The sequence below is a fragment of the Cutaneotrichosporon oleaginosum genome, assembly GCF_008065305.1.
Source record: "Cutaneotrichosporon oleaginosum strain ATCC 20508 chromosome Unknown ATCC20508_contig02, whole genome shotgun sequence".
NCBI classification, from domain to species: domain Eukaryota; kingdom Fungi; phylum Basidiomycota; class Tremellomycetes; order Trichosporonales; family Trichosporonaceae; genus Cutaneotrichosporon; species Cutaneotrichosporon oleaginosum.
In genome coordinates, this window is record NW_027072171.1 from 316,943 (window position 1) to 344,731 (window position 27,789).

General features: G+C 61.2%; 13 protein-coding genes across 13 annotated transcripts; 6 read left to right on the forward strand and 7 right to left on the reverse strand.

The window, feature by feature from the left end:
• Positions 1–38: 38 nt before the first annotated feature.
• Positions 39–2,270, reverse strand: COLE_01814 (uncharacterized protein; the record flags this gene model as incomplete). Its single annotated transcript, XM_018423192.2, has 1 exon — positions 39–2,270. The coding sequence occupies one exon, from the start codon at positions 2,268–2,270 to the stop codon at positions 39–41; it is 2,232 nt and encodes a 743-aa protein (XP_018278721.1).
• A 670-nt stretch (positions 2,271–2,940) lies between these two features.
• Positions 2,941–4,341, reverse strand: COLE_01815 (uncharacterized protein; the record flags this gene model as incomplete). Its single annotated transcript, XM_018426008.2, has 2 exons — positions 2,941–3,996; positions 4,144–4,341. The coding sequence occupies 2 exons, from the start codon at positions 4,339–4,341 to the stop codon at positions 2,941–2,943; spliced, it is 1,254 nt and encodes a 417-aa protein (XP_018278722.1).
• A 1,507-nt stretch (positions 4,342–5,848) lies between these two features.
• On the forward strand, positions 5,849–7,509 carry COLE_01816 (uncharacterized protein; the record flags this gene model as incomplete). The annotated part of the gene is made up of 2 exons (XM_018421376.2): positions 5,849–6,040; positions 6,097–7,509. 2 exons carry the CDS (start codon positions 5,849–5,851, stop codon positions 7,507–7,509), a joined length of 1,605 nt encoding a protein of 534 aa, XP_018278723.1.
• Positions 7,510–8,155: 646 nt separating this feature from the next.
• COLE_01817 (uncharacterized protein) lies at positions 8,156–8,936 on the forward strand (the record flags this gene model as incomplete). The annotated part of the gene is made up of 3 exons (XM_018421377.2): positions 8,156–8,600; positions 8,641–8,746; positions 8,810–8,936. The coding sequence occupies 3 exons, from the start codon at positions 8,156–8,158 to the stop codon at positions 8,934–8,936; spliced, it is 678 nt and encodes a 225-aa protein (XP_018278724.1).
• A 349-nt stretch (positions 8,937–9,285) lies between these two features.
• On the reverse strand, positions 9,286–9,945 carry COLE_01818 (uncharacterized protein; the record flags this gene model as incomplete). Its single annotated transcript, XM_018426680.2, has 2 exons — positions 9,286–9,885; positions 9,925–9,945. 2 exons carry the CDS (start codon positions 9,943–9,945, stop codon positions 9,286–9,288), a joined length of 621 nt encoding a protein of 206 aa, XP_018278725.1.
• Positions 9,946–12,284: 2,339 nt separating this feature from the next.
• COLE_01819 (uncharacterized protein) lies at positions 12,285–13,178 on the forward strand (the record flags this gene model as incomplete). The annotated part of the gene is made up of 2 exons (XM_018426176.2): positions 12,285–12,479; positions 12,525–13,178. 2 exons carry the CDS (start codon positions 12,285–12,287, stop codon positions 13,176–13,178), a joined length of 849 nt encoding a protein of 282 aa, XP_018278726.1.
• An 886-nt stretch (positions 13,179–14,064) lies between these two features.
• On the forward strand, positions 14,065–14,963 carry COLE_01820 (uncharacterized protein; the record flags this gene model as incomplete). The annotated part of the gene is made up of 4 exons (XM_018420840.2): positions 14,065–14,103; positions 14,135–14,413; positions 14,468–14,559; positions 14,591–14,963. 4 exons carry the CDS (start codon positions 14,065–14,067, stop codon positions 14,961–14,963), a joined length of 783 nt encoding a protein of 260 aa, XP_018278727.2.
• A 726-nt stretch (positions 14,964–15,689) lies between these two features.
• COLE_01821 (uncharacterized protein) lies at positions 15,690–16,708 on the forward strand (the record flags this gene model as incomplete). Its single annotated transcript, XM_065626173.1, has 4 exons — positions 15,690–15,749; positions 15,786–16,064; positions 16,169–16,450; positions 16,523–16,708. 4 exons carry the CDS (start codon positions 15,690–15,692, stop codon positions 16,706–16,708), a joined length of 807 nt encoding a protein of 268 aa, XP_065482442.1.
• Positions 16,709–19,249: 2,541 nt separating this feature from the next.
• Positions 19,250–20,878, forward strand: COLE_01822 (uncharacterized protein; the record flags this gene model as incomplete). Its single annotated transcript, XM_018425775.2, has 2 exons — positions 19,250–19,341; positions 19,402–20,878. The coding sequence occupies 2 exons, from the start codon at positions 19,250–19,252 to the stop codon at positions 20,876–20,878; spliced, it is 1,569 nt and encodes a 522-aa protein (XP_018278730.2).
• A 673-nt stretch (positions 20,879–21,551) lies between these two features.
• Positions 21,552–22,239, reverse strand: COLE_01823 (uncharacterized protein; the record flags this gene model as incomplete). The annotated part of the gene is made up of 2 exons (XM_018427533.2): positions 21,552–21,995; positions 22,033–22,239. 2 exons carry the CDS (start codon positions 22,237–22,239, stop codon positions 21,552–21,554), a joined length of 651 nt encoding a protein of 216 aa, XP_018278731.1.
• A 253-nt stretch (positions 22,240–22,492) lies between these two features.
• On the reverse strand, positions 22,493–22,840 carry COLE_01824 (uncharacterized protein; the record flags this gene model as incomplete). Its single annotated transcript, XM_018427535.2, has 1 exon — positions 22,493–22,840. One exon carries the CDS (start codon positions 22,838–22,840, stop codon positions 22,493–22,495), a length of 348 nt encoding a protein of 115 aa, XP_018278732.1.
• A 337-nt stretch (positions 22,841–23,177) lies between these two features.
• On the reverse strand, positions 23,178–25,310 carry COLE_01825 (uncharacterized protein; the record flags this gene model as incomplete). Its single annotated transcript, XM_018427534.2, has 6 exons — positions 23,178–23,833; positions 23,880–24,620; positions 24,652–24,794; positions 24,829–24,911; positions 24,950–25,094; positions 25,126–25,310. 6 exons carry the CDS (start codon positions 25,308–25,310, stop codon positions 23,178–23,180), a joined length of 1,953 nt encoding a protein of 650 aa, XP_018278733.1.
• Positions 25,311–25,713: 403 nt separating this feature from the next.
• Positions 25,714–26,819, reverse strand: COLE_01826 (uncharacterized protein; the record flags this gene model as incomplete). Its single annotated transcript, XM_018426681.1, has 4 exons — positions 25,714–25,974; positions 26,021–26,521; positions 26,558–26,736; positions 26,774–26,819. The coding sequence occupies 4 exons, from the start codon at positions 26,817–26,819 to the stop codon at positions 25,714–25,716; spliced, it is 987 nt and encodes a 328-aa protein (XP_018278734.1).
• Positions 26,820–27,789: the final 970 nt, after the last annotated feature.

Consider the following 27,789-nt stretch of genomic DNA (forward strand, 5'->3'; position numbering starts at 1 on the left):
CATACTGCGTACAATACTATACAACGTACACCAGAAAACTACTGCAATGGCGGGTGATTTGACGGGTTGATCTGCGGGTTGTCGGTGAACATGCTCTCGAAGCCCTGCCACAAACTGAGGTCGTCGGACGCGGTCGGCATGCCCGCCCAAAACAGCATCCACGAGTTGAGTAGGTCGTCGCTCTGGCCCTGATTCGGGTCGACTGTGGCGGTGAGGTGGTCCGTATTCGGCACGCCGGGCACGCTGAGCTCGAAGACGTTGCGGGCGCCCACAAGCTCGTCGAAGCGCGGGGAGGGTGGGCGGGTCTTGGCGCCCAGCGCGCTGATGCGCCGCAAGATCTCCGAGTGGTGGCTTGCGCTCGCCCATGTGATGCCGATTTGGTCGAGCCACGAAATGCACTGCTCCAGCCGTTGGAAGCACTCGACGCGTTGCGGGGACACGCCGAGCTGCGCGTCGACCTCGAACGGCGAGGGCGAGGGGCGCGCCGCTAGCCCGCCGTGCACGGTGCCCGCTTGGAAGATCATGTACACCCACATGGAGGGGAACTTGCGTACCCGGAACGAGTGCTTGTATCCCTCGAGGACGTTGCAGATTGCGCTCGCGGCGTCTCGGCTCGCGTCGATGCCCTTTGGCAGGCGCTTGTGCGCCGGGAGTTGGGGTGCAGAGCTTGCCGTCTGCGACATGCGCGAGAGGGCCTCCGCGGCGTCGTTGTGCGGACTCGCTGCCGCGTCGAGGAATGGCACACGCGGGCGGTGCACGAGCACCATGCACGTGTAGAACCAGCCGCGGAGCGTGAGGACGTGCGGGCCAACGCACTGGTGTGCTCGCGGATCCCCTTCCTCCCATTGTAGGTGTGGAGGTAGGTTGCGGCGCCAGGCGCGCAGTGCGCCATCGATTCCGACCACGAGCTCGTCGTAGTGCCGCCCTGCCGTCTCTGGGTTCTCAATCCGCGCGCGGCACTCTGAAGGGCGATACACGTGCTCGAGGATGTCCTCGAGGATCACCATGATGTCGATCCACGCGTTGAACGAGCTCAATGCGTGGCTCTTGGAGCACTCCATCACGCTCACTGCTGCAGCCTGAAGGTAATGGCTTGCACGGCCCGCAAGCCACAGGTCAAGCTCGTCACGCTCCATCGTGCTCGGTCGCGGTGTGTCGATGACAACGCTCCGCATCATTGGGGGGCGCTGGAGGAGGGCGGCGAGAATTTTGTCGAGGATGAAACACGCCCAGAGGGTGCGGTACTGCTCGTGCTCCTTGCGTCCGGGAGTGGTGCGCACACCGGCGGGCGCGCACATGGTGTGGAGCCCGAGGTCGATTGCCATGCGGCATGCGATCCCACCCATGTGGTATGCAAACTGCATGCGCCCGTATCCGATGTCGACGAGGGTGATGAGGATGCACGCCTGGATGGTGGGCAGGTCGCATGCGCCCAGGGAGGAGAGAATGCGCTGCCTCACACTCTCCACCAGGGTTTCTGAAAGCACGCCATATGGCCCCCTGGCGTAACGCGCCTCGCTGGGCGAGTCACCCACCACGACGTGCCCCAGGTCCTGGTTCGTGGCAGAAAGAGCGAGGACAGCGTCAAAGACGAGCGGGCTCAGCGTCTCGAGTGATCGCAAGCTCCGCAGGGCGGGGAGGTAGATGATCGGCCAGTGCTGGTGGATAAATGTTTCGTACAGCAGGAGAAGCTCGTCCATCTGATCGTCGGTAAGGCCGGCGTGGGCGCCAACACTGGGCGCGGCCGAGGCGGGACTTGCGGTCGACCCGACCATCTGGTTGATGGCCATCTGTTGAGGCAGGGGCACTGTAGAGCTCTGCCCCGTCGTCGTCGCGGGCGACAGCAGGCCGTGATTAAAGTCCATCATGCCCTTCATCCCATCCGGCATGCTGCTCTCCGTCTCGAGCCCCAAGATACTGTCGAACGGCGTAACTGGAGACGCGCTATCGAGGGTGGGCGGCGTCACGATGCGCACCATGGGCGCGAGGCGGCGGTCGACGTGGGCCGGCGGCCGCATGTCTCCAAGCACGGGCTTGGCGTCCTTGGGCGCGGTGGGAGACGCCGAGTCGACGACTTTACGCTTCGGACCGCCACGCGCAGGTGCGCCCTTGGGCGGACCCCGCTTTTTACCGCTGTTGACGTAGACGCACTGCACGTTGTGCTTTTTGCACGCGGCGCACTGGTCGAGCCCATCGCACTTGACCTTGCGCGCCGAGCAGGCAGTGCAGGCGCGTAGGGTGCGAATGCGCTCGGCGGGGGTAGCGGGCATTGGGGGCGCGGCAGAGATGGTATTGCGGATGCTGTGGGAAGCGGGGGCAGAGAGGGAGGAGGGTGTCTCCGCGGGGAGGAGGGGACTCCGGGGGGCGGAGAGACGGTGGCGTGTGGGGTTGGGGTATAGGAGCCGGAGATGGCGGGCCGCGGCGAGTAGGCGAGCCAAGAGGGGGCGGCGTCGGCGTCGGCGTGCGCTCGGAGCTTGATCTTGAGCTTTTCGGGGTTGGCTAGTCGTGTGATGAGAGAGAGAGAGACCAAGAGATGAAGAGATTGACTAAGAGAGTGAACGAGAGTGGCTGAGACGGAGGGGACCAAGGTGGGCCCGGGACGATCCAGCTGATCTCACCCGAGTCTCCGATCTCCCACGTGGGTCCCCATCTCGTCCTAGTAGCGAGTGCTTTACCCGAGGCACTTTCATCCTCTTTTAATCCAAATCTCATCTCTGGTTAGTCCCACTGGCCCACAGGTGACTACTACTGGGGATACGTAGGTCGTCCGTCTATCGTCTAGTTTTTGAGGGGTTGGGGTATGAATTCCCAAATGGCGCATGCCAGAGTCGAAGCGACGACGACGAGCACCGGGTCACCTCCGCCACATGCCAAACCTCTATGATATCCATGCTCATGCCCGTCTACAAAGGTAGAATTACAATCTGCTGTACCCTTCTCCTACTGCTCCATCGGAGGGAGGACCTGGCCCTCGACCGCGCCAAAGCCGATGCAGTACCCGTCGCCCTTTGCGACGGCGCTCATGCGCACGACGTCGCCGTCGCGCAGGAACGTCATGTCCTGGCGCTTGCCGAGGGTGTACGGCTCCTTCCCGCCGTGCGACTTCTCAAGCAGCGAGCCGAGGCCGTCGCGGCGCGGCGCCGAGATCGTGCCCGAGCCAAGCATGTCCGAGGGACGCAGGCGGCAGCCGGTGCACGAGTGGTGCGCCCACATCTGCGCGAACGTGTAGTACAGGTGCTGCGTGTTGCTGAGCGAGACCTGCTCGAACGCCTCCTCGCCTTCAGGCTTGATCTCCACCTTGAGGGGGATGTCGTAGTTGAAGCCCTCGGGGTCCTGGAGGTAGGGGAGGAGCTCGAACTCGTGCTCGTACTGCTTGGTCTTGAAGGGCTCGAGGGCGGCGGGGGAGACGACCCACGGCGAGATGGACGTGCAGAAGTTCTTGGAGAGGAACGGGCCCAGCGGCACGTACTCCCACGCCTGGATGTCGCGGGCACTCCAGTCGTTCAGGATCACGAGGCCAAACGTGCGCCGCCGGCACTCGGCGGGCGAGAGGCGCTGGCCGAGCTTGGTCTCGGATCCACCGTAAATCACGCCAATCTCCAGCTCGTAGTCGAGCTTGCGGCAGGGGGAGAAGATGGGCTGCTTGTCTCCGGGCTTGTCGAGGATCTGGCCGACCGGGCGGTGGAACGGCGTGCCGCTGATCACGACTGACGAGGCGCGGCCGTGGTAGCCGACAGGCAGGTGCTTCCAGTTGGGCTGAATAGCGTTCTTGGGGTCGCGGAAGAGGACACCGCAGTTGAACGCGTGCTCGTAAGAAGCGTAGAAGTCGGTGTAGTCGCCGATGGTGATGGGCATGTGCATCTTGGCGTCCTTCTGGTTGACGAGGAGGGAGGCGTCGCTGGCAATGGGCGAGTCGGCGCCGAGGATCTCCTGCACAAACGAGCGGAACTTGGCCCACTCCTCGGGCTCGCGAGCGGCGAGGGCGTCGAGGGTGCCCTGGGGTTAGTTCTGTGAACAAGAGGTTGGTTGTGGCTCAACGAAAGAGCTGGCAAGCCGCGTCCACCCACAGACAGCATGTGTATCTGCCATCCGCTGGCTCGACTGTCTGCGGACTGTTCATGTCCGTCCCAAACCCAAACTCACCTTCTGGACAACCTCAGCGGGAATGGGCGCCTTGCTCCAGTGCTGGGTACGCGACAGCGCCTCGAGGTCGAGGATCTTGTCACCGATAGCGACACCGGGCCGGGGAGCCCTGTCGGCGGTCGAGAAGACGCCGTAAGGGCAGTTCTCGACGGGGAACGGGCAGTCGGGAGCGTACTGAACGAAGCTCTTGGCGGGCATTTTGGATGAATGGGGGGGGGGGGAGATTGGGCTATGTAGGAGGGGGGCCTGTTGCTTTTATATAAATGCTCACGGTCGACGAAGCGTCGCGGCGTCATCTAAGCACGCGCCGAGTGGGCAGCTGATACGGGAAAACCATGCGTCGGATCAATCTTGCTTTTCCCGCTTCCAGGCGCAGGGCAGTCACCCAACGACAATCTTCGGCCAGCAGCGTGCGGATCACCGCTCGGCCGGAGATCATGTTGCTTGTAGTTTGTTGCTAGTGGCGACTTGGGTACTGGCGCTTTCATATCTGACACGGTTTGAGCGCCCGTCGCGTGATGTTCTCGTGCATTGAAATAAGAGGACAGCCCTGGTCCAGGAGACTCCGTACCATGTCCTCACGATTTCCTCACTGCCACCTCCAGCCGGCGACTTGGCGAGTGGCTAGTAGTTACGACTTGCTGCCTGGCTTTTGCCTGCCTGATGGTCTACACGACCGCATACCCCTGATGTCCCCCTACCTCCGATTCCTCCTCTACGGGCTGCCCTCCAGCCACAGTGACAGCTGGCCGGTTGCACTGCTTTGAATTTGTTGGTGTAATCTTCGACGTCTCGCTTGGAGTGACACCCAGGCTATTGCGTCGGCGATGGCGACCTCCTCTGCTCTTGCTATAAGTCTCACCGTTCCGCTTGCCGTCCAGTTTGAACAATGAGGAGCACATGCAGCAAGCCGCCTGGACCGCTGCTGTCACCTAACGTGAAAGTGACACCTCGAGATAAGGTTAGCCTTTACATGCCAGCCAGCTGAGGTGATGTTAATCGTGTCGAGCAAGGCGCAGCCACTGTCGCGTTCCAGCATGTGGGTATGATTGGCGATCGGTGAATCAACGATCCATGCAGAGTGACAATCCGTGTGGCAGCGGGTGCGCTATATGGACTGCTCGGGCTGACAATTTATCATCTGCCCGTCGCACCTCGCTTCAGCAGCGTCACGCCAGCGACCGCCAGGTCGCCAAGTCGCTTCTCTCCAGATCCCGTGCCAGCCATGTCACCCAGCTAGCGAGCAGGCAGCCACCAGTATCCAGCAGCCAGCCAGTCACGTGCAAGACAGTTCAAACCACACGGCCGGCAGCGGATCTTGGGCGCCGCACCGGATATAGCCCAGATCTGAAGCAGGCATGATCAATTCCAATGTCACCCACAGAACTCTGTGCTTTACCCGATACGGTGAGGTATGGGCTGGCGGGTATTACCGAGGTGGTGTACCCGGGTAGCCGACTTCGCGTGAGGCGACCCCACTGACACTGACGGCATGCATTGCTCGACCACTCACGTCGCCTTCCGAGGTCATGCGCTGCCATGAGCCCCGCGGCGCCCACATCTATCTCATGTCTCGACACCAGCTCACTGCCCACCGGTGACGAAAAGGTGACTGCAGCAAGTCCATACGTGGTATACCCGGCCCTCACCGAGACAGCTTATAAGCCCACACGCGCTTCTCTTCTCAGCATCAGCGCCAGCCACCATGTCGTCCAAGCTCAGCGCCTTCGACCTCAACAACGTCCAGCTTGGGTTCAACTCCCAGACGCTCGCCATCGTCGGCGTTGCCCTTCTCGCCATCAGCGTCGTCCAGTATGTCCGGTACGCGCGCGGCCAGATCCACCTCCCCGGCCCCACTCCCCTTCCTATCTTCGGCAACCTGCTGCAGCTCGACGACGTGAGTGACTTCCCGGCGACAGACGTGGCGGGGCGACCGAAAGCAACTAACTCCAGGACGCGGCGCAGACCTACTACAAGTGGTCCAAGAAGTATGGCGCGGTCTACAAGGTGACTCTCGGCGAGCGTGAGGTCGTCGTCGTCAACACGGCCGAGGCGGCAAAGTACCTCTTCGGCGACCTGGGCAACATTTACATTTCCCGTCCCCTGTTCCACAACTTCCACAATGTCGTCTCGTCCTCTGCTGGCTTCACCATCGGCTCGTCGCCCTGGGACGACTCGTGCAAGCGCAAGCGCCGTGCTGCCGCTACCGCACTGAACAAGACGGCTGTCCAGTCCTACGTCCCCATCATTGACCGCGAGACGCTCGCCCTCATCGAGGACATCTACCGCGACTGTGGCAAGGGCACAAAGGAGATCAACCCGTACTCGTACCTGCAGCGTCTGGCGCTCAACGTCTCGCTCGTTGTCAACTACGGTGCGCGCCTGGATGACATTTCCGACGCCATGTTCCACGAGATCATTGAGGTCGAGACGACCGTTGCCAACTTCCGCTCCCTCTCCAACGACATGGCCGACTACGTTCCTCTCCTCCGTTACCTCCCCACCTCGAAGAGCACCGTCGACGTTGCTGAGGACGCCCGCAAGCGCCGCGACAAGTACATGAAGAAGATGCTGGACGACCTCAAGGCGCGCGTGGCGAACGGCACCGACATCCCCTGCATTATGGGCAACATTCTTAAGGACCCCGAGGCGCAGCTCACCGAGCTCGAGCTCTCGTCCATCTGTCTCTCGATGGTCTCGGCCGGCCTCGACACGCTCGCGAACACGTTCATCTGGTCGGTCGGATACCTCGCCAAGCACCCCGAGGTGCAGGAGAAGGCGTACAAGGCCATCAACGACGTGTACCACGGCGCGATCCCCGACTCGACGGAGGAGGTCGTCGAGTACATCACGGCGCTGCACAAGGAGTGCTCGCGCTACTTCTCGGTGCTCAAGCTCGCGCTGCCGCGCGCGACGATCGGCGACTCGGAGTGGCGCGGCGTCCACATCCCCGACGGCACCACCGTCTTCCTGAACGCCTGGGCGATCCACCACGACGCCGAGCGCTACGGCGACTTTGAGACCTTCCGCCCCGAGCGCTTCCTGGACAAGTCCGAGGCCAACCAGCAGGCGCACTACTCGTTCGGCGCCGGCCGCCGCATGTGCGCCGGCGTCCACCTCGCCAACCGCGAGCTCTACGTCGCCTTCTGCAAGCTCATCTACTTCTTCAAGCTCGAGCTCGGTTCCGAGGACTTTGACATCAACCCCGCGACGGCGTGCTCCAACCCCCGCGGCCTCTCGAGCCAGCCCCACCCCTTCAAGATCAGGTTTGTGCCGCGTGACGCCGACACCATTGAGGAGTGGATCGCCGACGAGAAGAACCGTGCCGAGCTCAAGCTCGCTGCTTCCATGACCAACAAGCAGTAGACGACCCTCACCGTCACCATCCCCACCCCCACACGCATTGAAGACCCAGACTCATTGGGATGTCAGTAGTAGCAGAGATTGTACTAGGGATGAGATAGCATTGCACTGGCTTTTGTGGCTGATTTGATATTGAACGCGAGCACATCGGTCCGAGCGCGACGTTGCTGACCCCAATCCCACGTAGCGTTTGTTAAGATCCGAAGAGGAGCATGCGGAAACTCTCCCAAAAATATAATCGTGAGTCAGGCATTGGGGTGGGCAAGCGGGGCGACGGGGCGGGCAGCGGCTCTGCCGAGGTTCGATCAGTCAGCTACGCAGCTGCGAGTCCACCGACGGACGTCGTTTCGTTGAATAGCCGATCATCTCTAGGTCACCGAGGTGCCATGAGCTCCGGCGATGCCCTCGGCGTCGGCCACTGCGCCGTCGCCGCTGAGCGAGCATACAAGCGCCACAACTAGCGCCGCATGCGCCCACCCGCACTCGCCGATCGCCGAAGCCTCGCGGCCACAGGATGGGGATCGGCCCTCCGGGTCGGGTAAAGGCCTCCGTCCATCACGGCTAAAGCATCGATAATGATGGATTCCCCGTCCCATATCAACAGTCACCGACACGCTCTCTCGCGCTCACATCCTCCTCCTAACTCAGAATGTCCAAGCCCCAGCTCACGCTCTACACCTACTTCCGCTCGTCGGCGGCCACGCGCGTGCGCACCCTCCTCTCGCTGCAGGGCACGCCGTACGACAGCGTCTACATCCACCTGCTGAACGGCGACCAAAAGGCCGCCGCGTACGTCGCGCTCAACCCCTCGGCCGCGGTGCCCACCCTCAAGGTCGTGGACGGCGCCGACGAGTGGTACCTCACCCAGAGCGCCGCGATCCTGGAGTACCTCGACGCGGTGTATGGCGCGGGGAGTGCGTGCGGGAGCCTGATGCCTGCCGACGAGAAGGGCAAGGCGCTCGTGCGCAGCATCATCGATGTGCTCGTGTGCGACATGCAGCCGCTCGCGAACCTCAAGACCCTGCAGAAGGTCAAGGCGATGGGGGCGGACAGCGAGGCGTGGGCGAAGGAGGTCAATGAGGCGGGGCTGAAGGGTGGGTTCGCGAGACGGAAGGGAGGCAGGGCTGACGACAGCGCTCGAGGGTCTGCTCAAGCAGTATTCGGGCGGGAAGTATGCGTACGGCGACAGCTTGACGCTCGCGGACGTCGCACTCGCCCCGCAGATGTACACGTGTCTCCGGTGAGTCAGCTACGAGCTAGGGTGATGGACCCGCAGCGCAGCGAGCGCAAACACTGACCCCAGCTTCGGCGCCAACCTCGCCGACTACCCCACGTGCGCGGCCGTGTTCAAGCACGTCTCGGCGCTGCCCGAGTTCATCGCCGCGGACTGGAAGCACCAGCCCGACACGCCGGCTGAGCTGCGCGCGTAGACGAGACAGTAGATGGCAGACGCATTCTATCATGGCACAGCATCTAGTAACTGACGAGTCGATTGACACCTCGGACCCCCTACTCGTACTGGACGGGGACGCGGATGCGTGGGCTTGGGGTGCGCGAGGGGTTGCGTGAGGGCTGCATCAGCGGGATCTCACGAGTACTCACGCGGCGCGCCAAAAATCCGGTGGGCGAAGCCGGGGCGGAGGCCTGGAGTTAGAACGCTCCCGGACAACTTACGCGGCGGCCCAGGAATCCCTCTGGCTCGAGGTATGATGCGCAGCTTGGGCTGTCGTCGCTTGTGTTCTGCGTGAGCCCTCCTCTCTCCGCTCTCCACTCTCACAATCACGAGGTCAGGCTTAGTGCGCTTGCCCTGCTCGCCCAGCACGGACTCGCGCAGCCGCGCGGCCTCGGCTTGGCGCGCCTCCTCCGCCTCGCGCGCTTGACGCGCAACCTCGTCCCGCGCATGCCGCTCCGCAAGCACGCTCTCGACCTCGAAGAACGTGCGGACGCACGCGACGACGAGCGCGACGGAGCGGCAGCGCCCGAACGCTTCGGCGTACGCTGCAGGGTCGAACGTTGCGGGGAAGAGGCCGAGGAGGATCTCGTTCGCAATGTCAATTGCGCGCGAGATGTGCGGCACGGAGGTCGAGGACGGCGGGATGCGCTCGATGTGCAGGCGCAGCTTCGTGCCGCTTTGCACTTCGAGCGGGTGCGGCTTCGCGGGGCTGTCGGTGGGGATGGCGGCGAGCGGGTCCATGGTGTGGGAGGTGCGAAGTGGGTCACGTACGCTGGCGTAGACGCTCGAGGGTGGGCTGTGCCGGCCGGCGCTGGATGGGCACACATCATTGCCTCATCGATTAGATCGTGCGCCCTCGCGAGATCCTCTAAGCACGCCCGCGGGCTGCATGTCGGAACACTAGGCGGGAAAGGGCTCCCAGAACTCTCACAACATAAATCAGTTCATGTCTCGCGCATACTCACTTCATCCTCGGCGCTCCGCATGTGGTCCGCCACATTGGAGGTTGGGGGACGCGGGGTGGCAGATGTCGTGGTGGCCGTCGGGTGTGCGCCCACACCGCACGCTTAGCTAGACGTGTGCGCCACGGTAACTGTACATGTCGTGGAGGCCCCCAGCGTCATCCTACCGCTCCAGCACGCCCGTTTCGACAGCGCACTCATCCTCATTCCTCGTTTGCGGAACGCGTCCTCCATCTTTTGCTGCCTTTGACTCGTGTTAAGAGATGTGAAGAGTGACGCTCTTACCGCGAACATGTTTTCATTCGAGTCCTATCAGGACCTCACTCTTTGACAATACCCATCTGTTCTCAACACGTAGATCATAGAGGAGTCGATCTGGTTTGGTGGGGTTTGGAGTCGTGCTTGTTGCGACCCATCACAGTGTCATGCGTATGGAGGCGGGTCAGCCACATGTGCTTCAGTGCCCCATACTTTCAGGTCGATGCAGGTAATCGCAGCAGTAAAGTTTGTCCAGCGCCGCTCGCCAGTTCCGTCGGAATGGTTTCATGTGGGTCGCCATCACGTGACCACACTGCCACAAACCGATTCGGACAATTTTCAAACCTTGTCGATATCAATGACGATCACGACGATCGGAGGCGATAGGGCGATCTTCCATCCCACGTAGCAGAAATGCACAGACGTCGCACCGACAATCATCGGTATTCCATGTCCACTACCTGCGAGTATTCGCGACTACGAGAGATAGATAGCTTCGTGACCAGTTCTGGGGACGACACTCATACTCCATTCCGTCGTGTGGAATTTTTCCTCGCAGCACGGACCTCCTCGCTCGACCCCCGGCCAACTGATAATCTTGTTACCTGCTGCACAGACCTCGTAATCAGGCCGCCGATGCCCCTGCGAGGTGATCCTGTGAGGTCAGCTTCATCTCCAGCCTTTGTCCCACTGTGTACATGTTTATCCTCCGAGATGCTCCCCACTGCTTGGCCTGCTGCCCTCTCTTGCCTCGCCTCGGGGTGGTGTGGGCAGTTTTTTCTCATCTCGATCGTACAGCGTTACAGTACGTGCACTATCCAGGTGATCCGCTTGCTCCACCCCTCATGCGGTCCCCACCCTTTTTTGCTCACTCGCCGGCGGGTCAACCTCGACGCTCGTTACATCAGCCGAGTGTCGCCCGAGTCCTGTGTTTAGATAACGGTTGGCCGTCTCAGCTAGGGATTTGTCGGCCCTACCAAGAACACGTCTGCTAGGGCAGTATACGGGAGGCGAAGAACTGGTCAACTGCTCCCTCGTCAAGTTCATTCCCCATGCTCCGGCTTTTGCCTAATCCAGCCAAGCATCGCTGCGACGGGTGGTCCATTCCTTCCAGCTCCCTGCCTCGTGCTTGCGATGCCACGGAAATGCGCGCCAGGATGTCGGGACAGGGATGGTGGCAGGGATGAGGTCACCTCCGGCGGACGACAGGGACCGGAAGAGTTTTCCTTGTCCAAAGTTTCGGTTGGTATCTGGTCGCGGCCGCCCGCAACGTAATCTGCCCAGCTGCAGTTACGGAGCAGCGGCGGGCAGATGTTTAGGTTCCCGGAACGTCCTGCGCCACTGATGTGTACCAGCGACTTTACGCGCGGGCCTAAGGCGGCCTCCTGAACTCGTCCTGATTCCGAGGCCGACGGCCTGAAAGCTTCAATTCGGTCGATCCAATTGTACGATGATCTGCCAACTGTGTCTTGAGCGCCCGAGGAGAGCACGCGCCGACCCAGAAAATCTCTTCAGGTTCCGCGGTCCGGACGTCCTGAGCGTATGAATGGTCACGCTTATGCTTGAGCGGAGCGTTACTTTTTCTGGGCCACTCTCCTGGAGGGTTGGTCTTCCGAACGCAGCGCGCGCGCGCGTCGCAAGGGTTGCTGGCAGATAATGAGATCATCCGAGCTCCGGGATTCCGACGATGATGCGCAGGCCAGAGACACAAGCCCGAGCCGGGGCCTGGCAACGCCCTCATTGCCGACGCCTAATGAAGGGGTCAGTCACGAGCTGCCGATCTTCAGATAGGGAGATGCCGGCGCTTCCGAACAATGACAACGGTATCCGGATCACAACGCGACATGAGTGGCAGGTGAAGCACGAATACGTCGTGCACGAGCGCCATGCGTTACCGGGCCAGGACGTGTCCGGCGCCACTGTGAGGCGCATGTGGGTTATGAGGGTGACTCACTCCGGCAGAAGTGGCAGATGGCGGAACCGTGTCCTTGGCAAGTGCGGACTGCATGATCGTCTGTGAAGAAATTGTCGATCCGTGGCCTACTTAAGAGGCAGGACGTGAAGAGGAGTTAGAGCAGTATCTACCAGAAGTCTCACACAACACCATGGTCCGCCTCTCCGCCATCTACTTTATCGCTGCCTTCATCACAGCGTTCGCTACGGAACTCGTGGCAGACACGACCCCCGCTCCATCATCGCCCCTGCTCGAGACTCGCACCCGCGGGGACCTCGTCAGCGGCTGCACATGTTGCGGGTACGATGTGTCCTTTGGTTCCGACATTAAGAAGATGAAGACATACGTGAGTACACCTCTCATCGGGCTCATGGTCGGTGGCTGACATCAGTACATTCTCAACTGGGCCCTCGGGAAGAACACCAAGAACCAGGGCTTCTGCTTCACGAAGGGCAAGCTCCAGGCGCCATACGTGCAGGCGATCCGCAACGCCGTCGAGAGCGGCCGCGACACTCCGTCCGTCAGCGCCAAGGGTGCGCGCACGCTATGCTGGCTCATGGGGTGGAACACCAACGCCAAGTGTGTCGATGGCATCGTCAGGGGCTTCGAGCACTTCATCGTCGGCAAGGACGGCCGCACCCCCTCTATGTGGCTCCGTAAGGGCTGCAACTACCCCCGCGACAACTTCGTGCCCACCGACTGCTACTGCGGCTGGGAGTGTCTCCCCGGCTTCTCCCGTTCCGGCAACCAGTGCATCCCCACCTCCCAGAAGGCACCGTCGAGCGTCCCTGCCCCGCCAAAGCGCAAGCGTTCGCCATGCACTGGCGGCGCTGAGCTGTGCCCCGTCCCCGCCGCCAAGGGATTCGAGTGCATCGACACCGAGTCAAGTCTCGAGGCTTGTGGTGCGTGCCCGTTCCAGCCAGGGAGCGTCGACTGCACAACGCTGCCTGGCGTCGACAGCGTTGAGTGTGTACAGGGAGCATGCCGCGTCAAGTCGTGCATGAGGGGGCACATGCTCGTCGACAACGAGTGCCGGCCACAGTAGAGAGTACACCAGTAGACATAGATATAATAGATCACCATAGAGACCCTTGGACATTGGGCATGCCACGACCTTCATGACAGTACCCAACGAGGAGTTGTTGTGAGACTCCGTTTACGCTTGCTTAACTGTTGGTCTTCGGAGCGGTGACAGTGACAGCCCGGGAGACACCGGCGCATGGTCATATCGACCGGATTTCTAAGGGCTCCTCAAGTGTCAGCCAAGGCGCAGTGCTTTCATCTCTGAGTGCGGAGGGAGTCGCGCTGGTCATGCCATCAAGAAATTCACGTCGCCGTTCAAGCCGTCGCAGGTGTCACGTGGACATTGGTATTGGAGGTTGCCGATATTGCCGATTGCCGACATCCGATCTCCGATGGACGTGAGGAGGACTAAATCGATCTCAAGTAAGACGCCTGTATGTTCCAGCAGCGGGAGAAGCTCACCATATGCTGGACTACAAGACCGGAGGTACGATTTCTTGAGACTTTCCTCCCCCATTGAGTGCACATGCGGGATAACGGATAGGCTTGAACGCCGGCTCCGTATGGGGGCGAAAAGGTGTTGTAGCCTGATGCGTGCGCGCTTCACTCGCGCACACTGCTGGTGCTGAGATCCACAACCAGCGTGGGGCGGCCCAATGAGTATTGCGCTTGCATCATATCCTTGAACGAAGCATGTGGGATCGCTGACAATGGCAGGCTGAGCCGATTAGGCTCAGCTAAGATCTGAGGACGATGTCTGAGACGGAATGTGGCTAGCCGGCTGACCTGGTCGCCGGGGTGTAGGTGTTTGTTAACCGAGACAAGCCACACACGCTATTTAGATGCCAACGTGGGCACAGCTTTCTCACACTTGACCATTCCACGCAACCATGACCAACGCGACAGGCATGAACGGCGTCGGCCTCGTGACGGGCGCAGCCTCAGGTGTGCGTCGTAGCCAGCCATGGCTGACTCCAGATCGGGATGGCGACGGTGCAAGCGCTGCTTGAAGCGGGTGTCCGCAAGGTCCTCATGGCGGACTGCAACCCGGAAGGCCTTGAGAAAGCACGCGCAAGTCTGCTCCAGACGTTCCCCGACGCGCAGATTGAGGTCGCGGCCGTGGACGTCAAGGTCGAGGAGCAGGTGCAGGCCATGGTCGCGCAGGCCGTGGAGAAGTTTGGGCGCATCGACTACTGCCTCAATGCGGCTGGCGTTGCGGGTGCCGGCATGAAGATTGCGGAGACAACGCTCGAGGCGGTAAGTGTGGACTGAGCGCGCCTAGGGGCCCATGTCATTTAGCGCTGACAGCAGTACGAGAACGTCATCAACATCAATGAGCGGGGCACGTTTCTCTGCCTCAAGTACCAGCTCGCGCAGATGGACAAGCAGGAGCCGCTTAACCCGTACGTTGTATCTCGCCCTTACTGACACCAGGGGCCCGCGCAGCCAGCGTGGTGCGATCGTCAACGTCTCGTCCATCCTCGGCTTCCGCGGTCTTCAGACCGCTGTAGCTTACAGCACGTCCAAGCACGCCGTGGTGGGCATGACCAAGGTGGCGGCTATCGACTACACTGGCAGGCAGATCCGCGTGAACGCCATCGCTCCTGGCTGGATCGAGACTGCTATGACCGCGCCGCCATTTGCACACGCTCTGCTCATGCACGACACGCGCCCGGAGCGCTGCCCTACCGCGCGCCCAGGCCAGCCCGAGGAGATGGCGGACGTTATCGTCTTCATGCTCTCGGAGAAGGCGTCGTATGTCAATGGCACGACCTGGCAGGCCGATGGTGGTGTTCTCGTTACGTAGCGCAGATCTTGTCGAGAAGGCTTTGCGCGCTCGCTGGATCGGTAACTCAGAAGTAGGCAGCTTTGAATGATTAGCTCGGTTTGTCGAAGAATGATAGTTGCACGCGGAGCATTGGCGATCCGACATACAACCAGAATGAGGCTACCATTGAGGCGACTTGAAGAGAGCAGGTTATCAATATCAAGCCCGTCGCGACTCGGCCGCGGCTTCGGCCCCTCATATCCAGTGAAGCTCCCATGAAGAGTAGCGGCGTCGGTCGCGGATCGCTCAAGGTCGAGAGCTCATTTTCGACTGCACAACCGCTGTGCCACCTGCACCACCCCGTCCGGTTTGGGGCATCGGAAGTCGCCGTGATTCAAGAAGTCACGGGATCTGCGCGGGTAAGACGGCAGCGTCGTACCTGCTAATCGTAGCCTCATCATCCCCGGCGGACGTGGCCGATCACTTGGCCACTGATGCACCGGCGCCCGTCCACGCGATCCACTCTCCAGCACGTACATACATCGCCGTGCGTGAGAGGTGGGCAGGCGTAGACGGGGTAGTTGCCCGCGCGCCGCGGTGAAAGTTAGCGGAATGTGCCCCACAACGTGTCACGGGCCCCGCCCGGCAATCAACGCGGGGGGCACTTGCCGATCAAAGGACATGGCACGTTGTCACCTCCTTCGGTATATAGCGCCCGAACATGATGTTGTTCCTCACTCTCCACTCCTCTCCTCATCCATTATCATGACCGTCTCGAACAACTCCATGACCGGCGTCGGCCTCGTTACCGGCGGCGCGCGTCCGGCGTGCGTCTTTTTTGTTAAGCGGAGCTGATGCCAGATCGGCGCCGCGACCGTCCAGGCGCTCCTTGACGCCGGCGTGCGCCGCATCCTCGTGGCCGACCGCAACGAGGAGCTGCTGCACAAGTTCCGTGCCCAGCTTACCCAGACGTACGCCGACGCCGACGTCGAGGTCGCTGTTGTGGACGTCAACGTCGAAGACCAGGTCAAAGGCATGGTCGCCCAGGCCGTCGACAAGTGGGGCCGTATCGATTACTGCCTCAATGCGGCAGGCGTCGCCGGCGGGGGCGGAAAGATTGGCGAGACCGCCCTTGAGGAGGTTAGTAGTCATCAGGCTCTGCAAGGCCCTGCAAGCTCTGCGAGTTCCTCGGCCTACCGCCGGGGGCGCGTGGCCGATGGCGACTATTCCGACGCTGACCCTAGTACGAGCGGGTTATCAACATCAACGAGCGTGGCGTCTTCTTGTCGCTCAAGCACCAGCTTGCGCAGATCTCGAAGCAGGAGCCCTTGAACCCCGGTCCACGTAGCCAGCGTGGCGCGATCGTCAATATCGCCTCGATTGCCGGGTACAAAGCGATTCCCGGCGCTGTGGCATACACGACCGCGAAGCACGCCGTCATCGGCATGACCAAGGTTGCCGCGGTCGACTACACTGGCCAGCAGATCCGTGTCAATGCTATTGCCCCAGGATGGATCGACACGCCTGTGAGTCACCGTGATGTCCGAGCACCGGATTGTGATCGGCGACGTGGGTGGACGACAGGGTGCTGATGGTAGATGACCCGAAACTCGCCTGGAGCGGCGCAGATGCTTCAGTGGGGCACGCAGCCCGAGCGCTGCCCCGCCGGCCGTCCCGCGCAGCCGGAGGAAATGGCCGATGTCATCACCTTCATGCTCTCCGAGAGGGCCTCTTACGTCAACGGCACTACTTGGCAGGCCGATGGCGGTCTCATGACCAAGTAGACGGTTGGAAGGCGTCCATGACAGGTAATCCGAAGTTCAATGCAATGTGACTACAGTACTTGTGTCCGTTGGAAGAAGTGAAGCATAAGAAGCTCTGCTAACGTTATCGGGACTCCGATCTCCCTAACATCGGGATCCACTTGCCCCGTTGCCCAATGCACTGACGTCTCCATTCCTTCGCGATCTTTTGATCATGCCCTCCTCCCGTGCACCTTTATCGTCTCTGCCCGCACGCTGCAAGACAGCAAAAGCGGGTGCCCCCACTCAGAATCGAACTGAGGGCTAGAGATTATGAGACTCACGTGTTACCATTACACCATAGGGGCTGGGAGACGCTGAAGAACGGGGAGTGGCGCTGCCGACCGGACTCGTCCCGTTACGCTGAAACCTTCCAAATGTCTCTTCAGCATTTACACAACACTCCTTAAGTCACTGGCGGATGCATGGCTCGCTTCTGGGTCTATTACATGAATGCTCCTGGTGCGAGACTGACTGACTCTCACGGCGAGAGCGCCCATGGCACTTTGAAACTGATTGATTCACCTACTGTACCACCGTAGCACCTCCACCCATACTCTACTTCCCATCACCTGCGTAGTAGAACTCGTTCCACCGGTCGTCAAACGGCGCCTGCCTGTCCGCGAAGCGCACATCCGTCGCGAGGCGGATCCGGTCCTCCGGGTCCTCATTATTGGCGCTACAGTGAATCATGCAGCTGTGGTGGAACACGACGTCGCCAGCCCGATAATCGCCGACAAGCCAGCGGCGATTCGTCGTGCGCGCGAACGCGGCACAGTCTTTCGTGAGCCCCCCGCCATACAGCATGTTCTGGTTGAACGCGCTGATCTGAGCGTCGGCCGGCAGCTCCTCGTTCAGCGCGAGGAACGTGCGCTCAATCTCGCGCCCCATCTCTCGCGACCCCTCGAGGTATAGCAGCCCGCCTGAGACGGGGGACACGTGTCCGATCGGTATCCACGCCGTGACTGCGCCCGGCTCCATTTTGCGCAGATACATCTGGTCGTAGTGGACGCGTGTGGCCGTGTTGTATGAGCGCGGGATGTTCGTGCGCAACAACTGCCGGCGGAAGCGCATCGGCTCCTTCCATTCCGGCATGAGGCGGCCGACGAAGGCCAGCAGCCGATCCTGGTCCGAGAAGGAGACGATGAAGTCTTCGCGGCCCGCGCGCGTGCTGTAGTCCAGCAAGGCGTTGTCGTTCTGCGAGCGGTCAAACTGTGTCGCGCTCGGGCCGGGGAACTTTGCCGGGTCCATCGCCGTATTGTAGATCGCGTCGCGGGGCGACGTGCCGGGTTTGAGAACGCCGGAGGGGGCGACGAACTCGGAAAATCTGGGTCAATGGGGACTTGGGGGCGGCGTACTTCTCGCGCGTGGACATCACTTCTTCCGGATCGAGGAGGCCGCGGATGTGCACAACGCCGTCGCGCTCATAGGCTACGCGGATGTCCTCGATCGGTGCGTCGGCTGCGATGGGCGTCAGCCACGCTAGGTGGGATGGTGGAATCTGCGTGAGCCAAGTACGAAGGCTGGGCGTACCACGCCACCCTGGTTGCCTTCAAGCTTCAGCTTGTCCAGGTCCCATCCGTTTTGGACGCGCGGGCCGTCGTTCCGCAAGGAGGGCGGAATGGTGTGCACTGGCTTGGGGTAGTGTGTCGTCCCCTCCACCGTGGTCAGTGTCGCTACGGCCATGTTGGGTGGCGATTAGCTATGGATTGCGGGGCACATTGTTGGCTCCTCCACGGCCATACATAAAGTGTGGAGTAGGTGGGCAGCGGCGAGCGCCGGGTGGATGGGGCGCTGAAAAACAAGATGCGATGGTGCCTGTCAAGTCCCATCGCCACATGTTGGAATAGCGACTGATTTCTCTGAGTCTAGCACTTGTCGTCGTCAAGTACGAGGGGAGGCCACGGGCGGCGCATCAGCTGTCTCGGCTCGCATTAGTGCCCCTCGCTGACGATAGTGCAGCCTCGCTGACTAGACAAGACAAGACTTCTTTTGAGATCTACAGTATTATTACGCGCAGCCAAACTACACAGCAAGGGTGCGGGATTCGGCAACTCCAGCGTGCCGGCCAAGAGATTACGGCCATCGCCGACGGGGATCCATGGGGTTATCCTCTGTCTCCACGGTGTGCTGCTTTGCATAGTGGGTACTACTTCGGAGCCTCTGCGGACCAGCATTCCTCGCTGCACGTCAGAACCTTTGACAGACACGCCCACCCCAGGCTAAGGAACAGCCGAAGCCGGAGCCGATGGGAAGCTGCGCAATCTGAAGCTTGATAAGTGGCAACTTTCTCGCCAGCTCGTCGGCATCCCCACTCCCTACCGAAACCGACACCCACACTCCACCATGACGGTTGACACCGACCCCAACGCAGGCACGTCCAGCCACACGGACCCGTGGGCCGGGCTCGGCGCGCCGAACGGCGACCCCGAGGCGATCGGCTACGAGCTCCCGGACCAGTTCATCGGCGCGAAGAAGCGCGTGCGCGTGATCACGATCGGCGGCGGCGCGAGCGGCATCAACATGGCCTACCAGATCGACAAGTGGATGACCGACGTCGAGCATGTCGTGTACGAAAAGAGCGCTGCGCTGGGTGGCACGTGGCTCGACAACCGGTAAGTCTGCACGACGCTGCGCTCGACGCTCGCCGCTCGCCGCGACTGTGCTGATATCAGATACCCCGGGTGCGCATGCGACGTGCCGAGCCACGACTACCAGTTCTCGTTCCACCCGAACCCGAACTGGTCGCACTTCTACTCGGGCTCGCCCGAGATCTGCGACTACATGAACTCGGTGGTGGACACGTACGGGCTGCACTCGCACTTCAAGTGCGGGCACGAGGTGACGCGTGCGCGGTGGGACGACGAGGCGGCGCAGTGGGTCGTAGGTGTGCGCGGGCCGGACGGCGAGTTCGAGGACCGCGCCGACTTCCTCGTCAACGGCAGCGGCATCCTCAACAACTGGAAGTGGCCGGACATTGCGGGCATCGAGACGTTCGGCGGCAAGCTGATGCACACGGCGCGCTGGGACGAGGAGTATGATTTCAAGGGCAAGCGTGTTGCGTGCATCGGTGTCGGCTCGTCGGCGGTCCAGACTGTGCCGGCGCTCGTACCGATCGTCGACAGCATGACGTGCTTCATCCGTTCGGGCGCGTGGATCACGCCGGTCGGCGCAGCGCCGCAGTACGCAGGGCCCGGCGGCTCCAACAAGGCGTACACTGAGGAAGAGAAGAAGCGGTGGGCCGAGAACCCGGACGAGTTCCTCGCGTACCGCAAGGGCATTGAGGATGCACTCAACGCCCGCTTCCGGATGTACCTCAAGAACACGAAGGAGCAGGAGATGGCAATCAAGGTCGCGGGCGAGAACATGGCCGCGCGCCTCGCTAGAAAGCCTGAGCTGGTGGAGCTTCTCACGCCAAAGTTCTCGCTCGGTTGCCGTCGCCTCACGCCCGGCAATGGGTTCCTCGAGAGCCTGTGCGAGGACCACGTCAACGTCGTCTCGGACCCCATCGAGCGCATCACCCCCACAGGTCTTATCACTAAGGACGGGCGCACGCACGAGGTGGATGCGATCGTGTGCGCGACCGGCTTCGACGTCTCCCTCCTCCCACGCTTCCCCTTCACGGGAAAGAACGGCACCGACCTCACCGAGCGCTGGAACAAGGGCCCAGTAGAGGGATACATGAGCCTCATGGTCGACGGCTTCCCCAACTACTTCATGTTCTTGGGCCCCAGCTCGCCTGTTGCTCACGGGTCGCTCACCCAGACCATTGAGTGGTGCTCGCATTACATGCTCAAGTGCATTAGCAAGATGCAGGCCGAAGGGATTCGCTCGATCTCGCCCAAGCCCGCTGTTGTGCGCAAGTTCAACATCCACCGCAACGCCATGATGCCCACCACAGCGTGGAGCAGCTCGTGCTCGTCCTGGTACAAGAACGGCAAGGCTGACGGGCCTGTCATTGCTATCCACCCCGGCAGCAAGCTGCACTTTTTCGACATGACCAAGACACCACGTTTCGAGGACATGGAGATCGAGTATGACCACGAAAACATGTTTGCGTACTTGGGCAATGGTTTCTCGAGGCTCGAGGTGGAGCCAGGGCACGACATGTCTTACTTTGTCACCGACCCGAGTCTGAAGCTGCCCTGGTAGACGGTAGATGAGTTGTAGATTAGATTTGCGGTTAGATCTTGCAGAGCGTGTAGAGCATGAATGAAGACAATCCCCAGTAAAACCACGGCCCCAGCTTCTTCATAGTACTCAATTACGTGCGCAAAATATCGAGGAGGTGCGAGGCGCAGGCACGACTTGGCTGTAGTCATCGTTTGCAGCGCGTTGACTTGGGGGTTGCAGAATACTGCTATGTGGCCCATGGGCTGCACAGGTGGGGCGTAGATCACAATCGCGAAGTCTCCTTTCTTTTCCCACCTCATACGCAACACTGGAGGTCAGCCTGTGTTTGACTTGGAAACTTGCCTACGAGTGGTTGGATGTTTGACCGCATCAGCATTGGGCCCCACGTTCCAGCTTGCGCAGTTTCTCGCGACGGTCATGATGCAGACGTCGAGCGACCGTGTGTTGGACAGCCTCCTCACCAAGATCAAGGCGGACACCGACAACAGCCGAGATGACAGGACGATCAGAGTCAATCCGGGAGAGTGTCAGGAGATTGTCGGCAGTATTCTTGATCTCGTACGCGTTGCAATCGTCGCCGAGGAGAGCGACGTAAGGGTCGAAATGGTCGTCAAAGATCCTGGCAGATAGAGGCAACATCCTGGGAACTCCGAGGGGCATGTGAACGGGATACTGGACGCAACGGTCTCGTTCAATCTTTAAGAGAATCGGAGTGCCGTCCTGCAGATACGCGATGTAGGGGATGCACACGGTGATGCCGATGTCGAGAGCTGTGACGTCGGCCGAGTACATTTCTGATGCAGCACCAGTCCTCATCTAGCCCCCGGCGATACACCATGAGTCGATTTTCGGTGGTGAGAGCACAGAGAACGAGGCTGTCAAGACCCGAGTACCTAGCTACAGACGCAACGAGTTGAGTGAGGCCCGCACGTTTTGGAAGGCGTGACGGAGGGGGAAAGTAAGACGGAACAGTTTTGGGCGAGGTCGTCTGGTATATGCCAAGACGGATGTCGACGTCTTGCCACAGATAGGGGATGCCATCCTCGGTGAGACCGACAACATAGCCTTTAGCAGTGGCCAGCCGGATGAAAGGGTCGTACTTCAGGAAAGGCGGCTGCAACAAGATCAGTGGACCCTAGTTGATGAGCGCCTTTGTTGCGAGAATGGCCTACCTCCTCATCATGAAACAAACAGCAGCGCAGTGAAATCGTGGGGTTGGGTGTCGATTGTAAACAGAGTGCCAGGTAGGGACCATATGTGGCGTGCTGGAGAGGATCGGAAGCGACGGGATCATAAACGCGGTTCTCGCCGGAGTTGTGAAGCATGTAGGTGCAGTTGTCGAGGTCGGTAGCGATCAAACAACGCCATGCCTCCCCCATGATGTTGACGAGGGTTTGTCCGTCCGGATGTATTCAGTGTGGGTTCCGAAACCATTAGCGGAGCTTCCCACAGGATCCGTGACGTGGTTGAGGACAGTGGTGGGGCATGATAGTTCGCGGTACAGACGGCGCCAATAGTGCTCTTCCGGGCGAGGCTGGCGCGGCGGGTGAAGGAGGAGCTGGGGGCAGCTGGTGAACGTCTTCCGAACGCGCGACTTCCAGTAGGCGTCCTGCATGGTTAGAGCGTTATCTATCACATTTTGAGTGACACCCGAGGAAAGTGATGCTCAAGAACGACGGGATAGCTCACTGTCATATCACGCAACGTGCAGCCCACCCATTCGAGAACGAAGACGTCGTCGTCGGGCAGGGCGTCCATGACATGCATTGACACATCCTCGCCGAGAGAGAGAATGCGATTGGGCTGTTTGGGCGGACACCAGTACGGAGGGGGTCGAGGGGGTGGCCGATGAGATTGAGGAGGTTGAGGAGATCGAGTAATGAGTCGTCCAGAGAGGATGATGAAGAGTGAGGAGGAGAGAGTTTTGACGAACGTTAAGAAGGATGGTGTCGTGGCCTGGAGGGTGACGGTGCGCCACATCCAGAGTGCTCCATCATCCCTTGAGGGATTTGGACACGCCACGAACGATCGTGGTCAATTGTCAAGGAATTCACCAAGCTCGACAGGGCGCTGCTGGTCGCATGTTGCGGGGCACGTTGTGAAATCGCGCGTGAACTCCCCTCTGAGCTCTGGAGGTTGAAGCCTAGCAGCCGCCTTGCCGACAATACGGCTCAGTTCTACTGCAGCCATAGTCGTGCGGCCTGGCTCTGGAAGCTGGGAGCTGGGAGCTGGGCGGAGTCCGTGACGGCCTCAACCTTCCGAGAAGCGTGCACGCGCCCCGGCCGCGTGGCGATGAATCTGCCTTCCGAGGCCACTCTCACACGAAGAATAACTCCACCCCCATGGCGCGCATCGTATCCCTCCAGCGCCACGGCAAGCCCTGATCGCGGCGCGCCCACACCTGTTCCGTCAGCGCGCGCGCGGCCTCGATGTCCGCGAGGCCGCACGTATCCGCCATAGCGTCGAAGATGCGGCCTGCCTCCGCGCGGCGATCGCGCTCGCCCCGCTCTCTCTCCTCCTCTGTGAGACGGCGCGCGAGCCCGCCGCCCACGAGGAGCGGGAACGCCCAGCGCACAGTATAAATGTCGCCGTATACTGCTTCGGCGAAGAGCTCGAGGATGGCGTCGCTTGCGGCGACGAGCTGCGCGTCGTCGGGCGGCAGGCCGAGACCGTCTAGGCACACCAGGCAGATCAGGGCTTGGCGGTACAGCATGTCGCCGGCTTGGACGCGTGCGGGGTGCGCAGACGCGTAGATGTCGACTAGGGCCGACGAGAGTGTGTGGTGTAGGGCCGAGAGGCGCGATGCGCGGTCTGCGCAGGGGCCGTACAGAACAGCCACGGTTTCCAGGAGGAACTTGGCCATCTCAAGCGAGATGCCGTAGCCCTCGGGGACGAGGCGGTGGGCCACGGGGATGCTTTCGAGCCAGGTCGGGTCGGGAGGCAGGAAACTCGGCTCGCCGCGCTGGAGCGCATCTGCTGTTAGTGCGGCGCATGCAAGATCCGGCGGATAGAAGCTCACAAATCGCGTCGTTGAGTACAGCAGGAATGAGCTCCATTTGCGCCGGAGTCGGCACCGCGTCCCGGATCATCGCGGCTGGCCCACCGCGCCGCGCGATCCACTCGCACTCGAGCCGCAGCGTTGCGGGGCCCAGCGGGTCGATGGCGCATACCCTGTACGTGAGAGCGAGTGAGAAGGCGATAAGGAGCTTGGCGTCGATCTCCTCCTCCCACTCCTCGTCGCGTGCCGCGCGCGCCTCCTGCAACCTCAAGACTTGGAGGAGCGCATTCGTGCTCAGCTGGATGAGCGCGGCGCCGCCGCGCACATGATCTTCCGCTGGCTCGCCCTTCTTGCCAGCCCAGTAGGCGTAGTGCGTAGCGCCGACGCTCACGAACGCGTGCAGTAGTGCGGCTTGGGTGAGGTCAGCGAGCTGCTCGGGAGTCACGGTGTCGGCGGAGGGCGAGGAGAGGCTGTCAAGGCCCGGAAGGGCGATCATCGAGCTCATCGCCGACGCGAGCTGGCCGGGCGTGTCGACGGGCGTAGAGGGCAAATCGAGGGGAAGCTTGCCGTTGTAGTTGATGTACGCGTTCCAGCAGCGCTCGAGAACAGCTTGACGATATTCCGTAAAGGCGCGGCGCTGATTTGAGGAGAGAACCTGTTTCTCCACGATCTCGGCCGCGTTCATGAACCATGTCAGGCCGTGCATGTCAACAAGGGTTGAGAGGGCTTCGGCGTCGACGGCGTTCGGGCGTAATTGCGCGGCTGGAGTCAGAAGTGACTAACCTGGGCTCACGATCTGAAGGGTCGGGATGAATGTCAGACTCGGGCGACTGCTTCACCCGCATTACCAGCGAGGTGTCGATGCTCATACTGCGCGACGAGGGGCCAGGCGTGCTATCGGCCCTCAAGCTCTCCAGCGCCGGATCCTCCGCTTGGCTGCCATGAGATCGCTGCATTCCGCCGCACTCACTTGGGCCGCACGATGATGTCGTATGCGTACACGCACCTGCGTGCGCGCTTCCTCGAGCTCGCACAACAGTTATTGCACACCGGCTGCGTGAGCTTCCACCGCCAACCACTTTGCGACTCACCCGCCCCTGATCGCAGCGGATCTTGCGCTTTTTGCACGCGTCGCACCCGAACGCGGAGCGCGTCTGCTTTCCTCTATCGCTCGGCCCGGCGACGTCCTGTTTCGGCCGGCGCGCAATGAGGAGTGTCACGGGCGAGTCGCCGCGGCTACCGTCAGACCAGTCGTTGTATGCCTTACGCCCATGGCTCGACGCCGCTGAAGCCGCGACAGACGGGCGCGTGGTCCGAGAGCCACTTGGACGCGGTGCGGATGACGCCGTCCCATTCGTCCATGGTGGAGGGGTGGGCATGGCCGCAAGCGCAGTCGGCGGGCGGGATGGTGATTTGGAGGGCGCCAGTAGGCGTGTAGGAGATCAAGGCCATGGCGGTGACTGCCTCGAGAAGATGAGAGGAGTTGGAAATGTGGTGAGAAGTGGGTGCGGATTGTAATCGCTACAGGGGAGTGTGGGGTATCGATCCGGATCAGCCGAGCTTCCTGATCCGCCACTAATTGAGCCTCATCTCAATCCACTGTTTGTAATGCCCACCATGTGGTTTTGCCGCATTGTAATTCGCTTTGTAATCACAATATATTCTAATCTATTGACGGCCCGACATTTCCAGCAGTGGCGCTCATGATGGCGTACGATCGATCGGCCCCCTCGCAACTCTTGCTGGCGCCCCATATCTCTCGAGATCCTGCTCTGCATATCGTTCGCGTACTGTACAGCATTCCAGCCTCCTCCCACCCACACGAGCAATCACTATGAAGGAAACTCTTAAGCGTCTACATCTTGCTGACTTCGCCTGCCCATTGCTCATTCCCCCCAATGAAGCGGTACACCACGCGCGAGTCGCGGTCGACGCACGCCGGGTCCGCTGCGGCACGTGTGTACACATCCAACCCCGCAGGGCCGAGGAAGAGATTGGCGCCCGTCATCTGCGCCGCCTCCACGGCGAGGTTGTAGTCCTTGCGCATGAGCTGGACCTTGAAGCCGGGTGCGTAGTTGTTAGATGCCGGCGCCTTGGGGTCGACGCCGGGCACGGGCTGGAGTCAGAGCTAGCTCCTAACTAAACAGAATGCAGCGACTCACATTACAGTTGGCATTCACCCAGCTCCCACCCGTGCTGACGTTCAGCACCTTCTGGAAAGTCCGTGGGTCCAAACCGAGTTTCATGGCAAGGTTGAAGCCCTCGCTCGTGGCGATCGCGATCGTCCCCGAGATATAGTTATTGCAGAGCTTGGTCGCCAGCCCAAGCGTGGGCCCGCCACACGCAAAGAGGTTCTTGCCCATCAAAGAGATCACGGCGTCCATCTCGGACTTGCGCGCATGCCCCTCCCCCACGCCCATCATGAACGTAAGCGAGCCGGCCTGCGCGCCCCCTGGTCCCCCAGAAACGGGGGCATCCACGAACGTGCCGCCCAGGCCCGTGACGGCCTCCGCGACGGCCTTGGAAGTCTCGAGGTCGATCGTGCTGCATTCGATGAAGAGCTTGCCGCGGACATGCCAGGGGATGCTGAGCGCGCCACCAGGGTCCGTGCGGAAGATGTCCGCGACATGCTTGCCCTCCGGCACGATCGAGATGATCACGTCCTAGCGTCAGCCAAAATCTGACGGGGGAGGTCTTACGCAGTTCGCGACGACGTCCGCCGCACTCTTAGTGGGAAAAACGGGGCCGAGGTGCGAGAACTGGCCCATGAAACTCGTCACGGCTTCCTGCACCACGTCGTTGATGTACAGCGCCGTCGAGGGCGGCAGCTTGTGCCGGAGATTAGCGGCCATCCAGAATCCCATCGCGCCGAGGCCGACTGGCGTTAGCCTCGGCTAGCTCCGGCTCGCACGCACTGAAGCCCACGTTGGCGGGCATGTGCTCGTTGTTGCTAGCGATCATGTTGGTAGATGTGCGATGTAGCAGTGCAGTGGCGAGATGCATGCATGCATTAGAGCGCTGCGCGGGGTGCGGGTGGTGCAAAAGCCGTCGCCGACGGAAAGGCACTCGCCGAAATGCGAGGCGAGGTGCTCGTGCCAAGACGCCGTGATTCCCCTGGCCCCGCGCTGTCGCCGACTCCGATGCTGCGAGCTGCAGTGATCCTCGCTACGCTCGGCTGCTCGCGTGGCTGTTGATTGCCGACCTCCGAGCGATGCGACGACGCATGGACGCCTATCAGGAAAGGCGCGCCGGGGAGCATGTCGGTGAAAGCTTCCGCAGAACGTCGGCAAACGCTGCGGCATTCCGCAATCTCGGAGGTCTTGCGAGCGGAAGTCACAATTCTGACGTACTTTGAAGGGCAAGTGGGAGCAGTGGCGAGTGAGGCCGCCAGATCTAGCATCGCCACGAGGGCGTGTGATTTGGCGCTTGTCCCCGCGTAGGATGTGAGCTGGGCGCCGAACTTTAGTGGTGAATGACGTTCCGCGTCCGGTGCGCCTGTGCGGCCTTCGACGCGGATATTGTCGAGCGGGCAGCGGGCAGGGGCCAGCGGGCTTCAGATCACCTGATTACAAGAGCCAAAGACGATCCACGTTCCGCTTGGCGTCTTGCGATGGGGTGTGCACGTGCATTTCTCCATCGGGTTCTTGGTGCAGAAGGCCGCCGCCAAGCACCGCAGAAGCTGCCAGGATGACCATCACCTCCGCCCTCCGCTTCTCCACCCTCCGCTCCTCCGCCCTCCGCCTTCGTAACTCTACTCGGGGCGGGCATGGTTCTCGGCACCGCTATAGGCACGAGCTTGCACCGCAAGACTCTCGATCTCTCAAATTAAGCGTGCCATTCCTTCGAACCAGGACCGGCTGCAAACATCGCTTGGCATATATCTTCTGGCTCTTGCTTGACCTCACTCACCGCTCCAACTCACCAGCTCCTA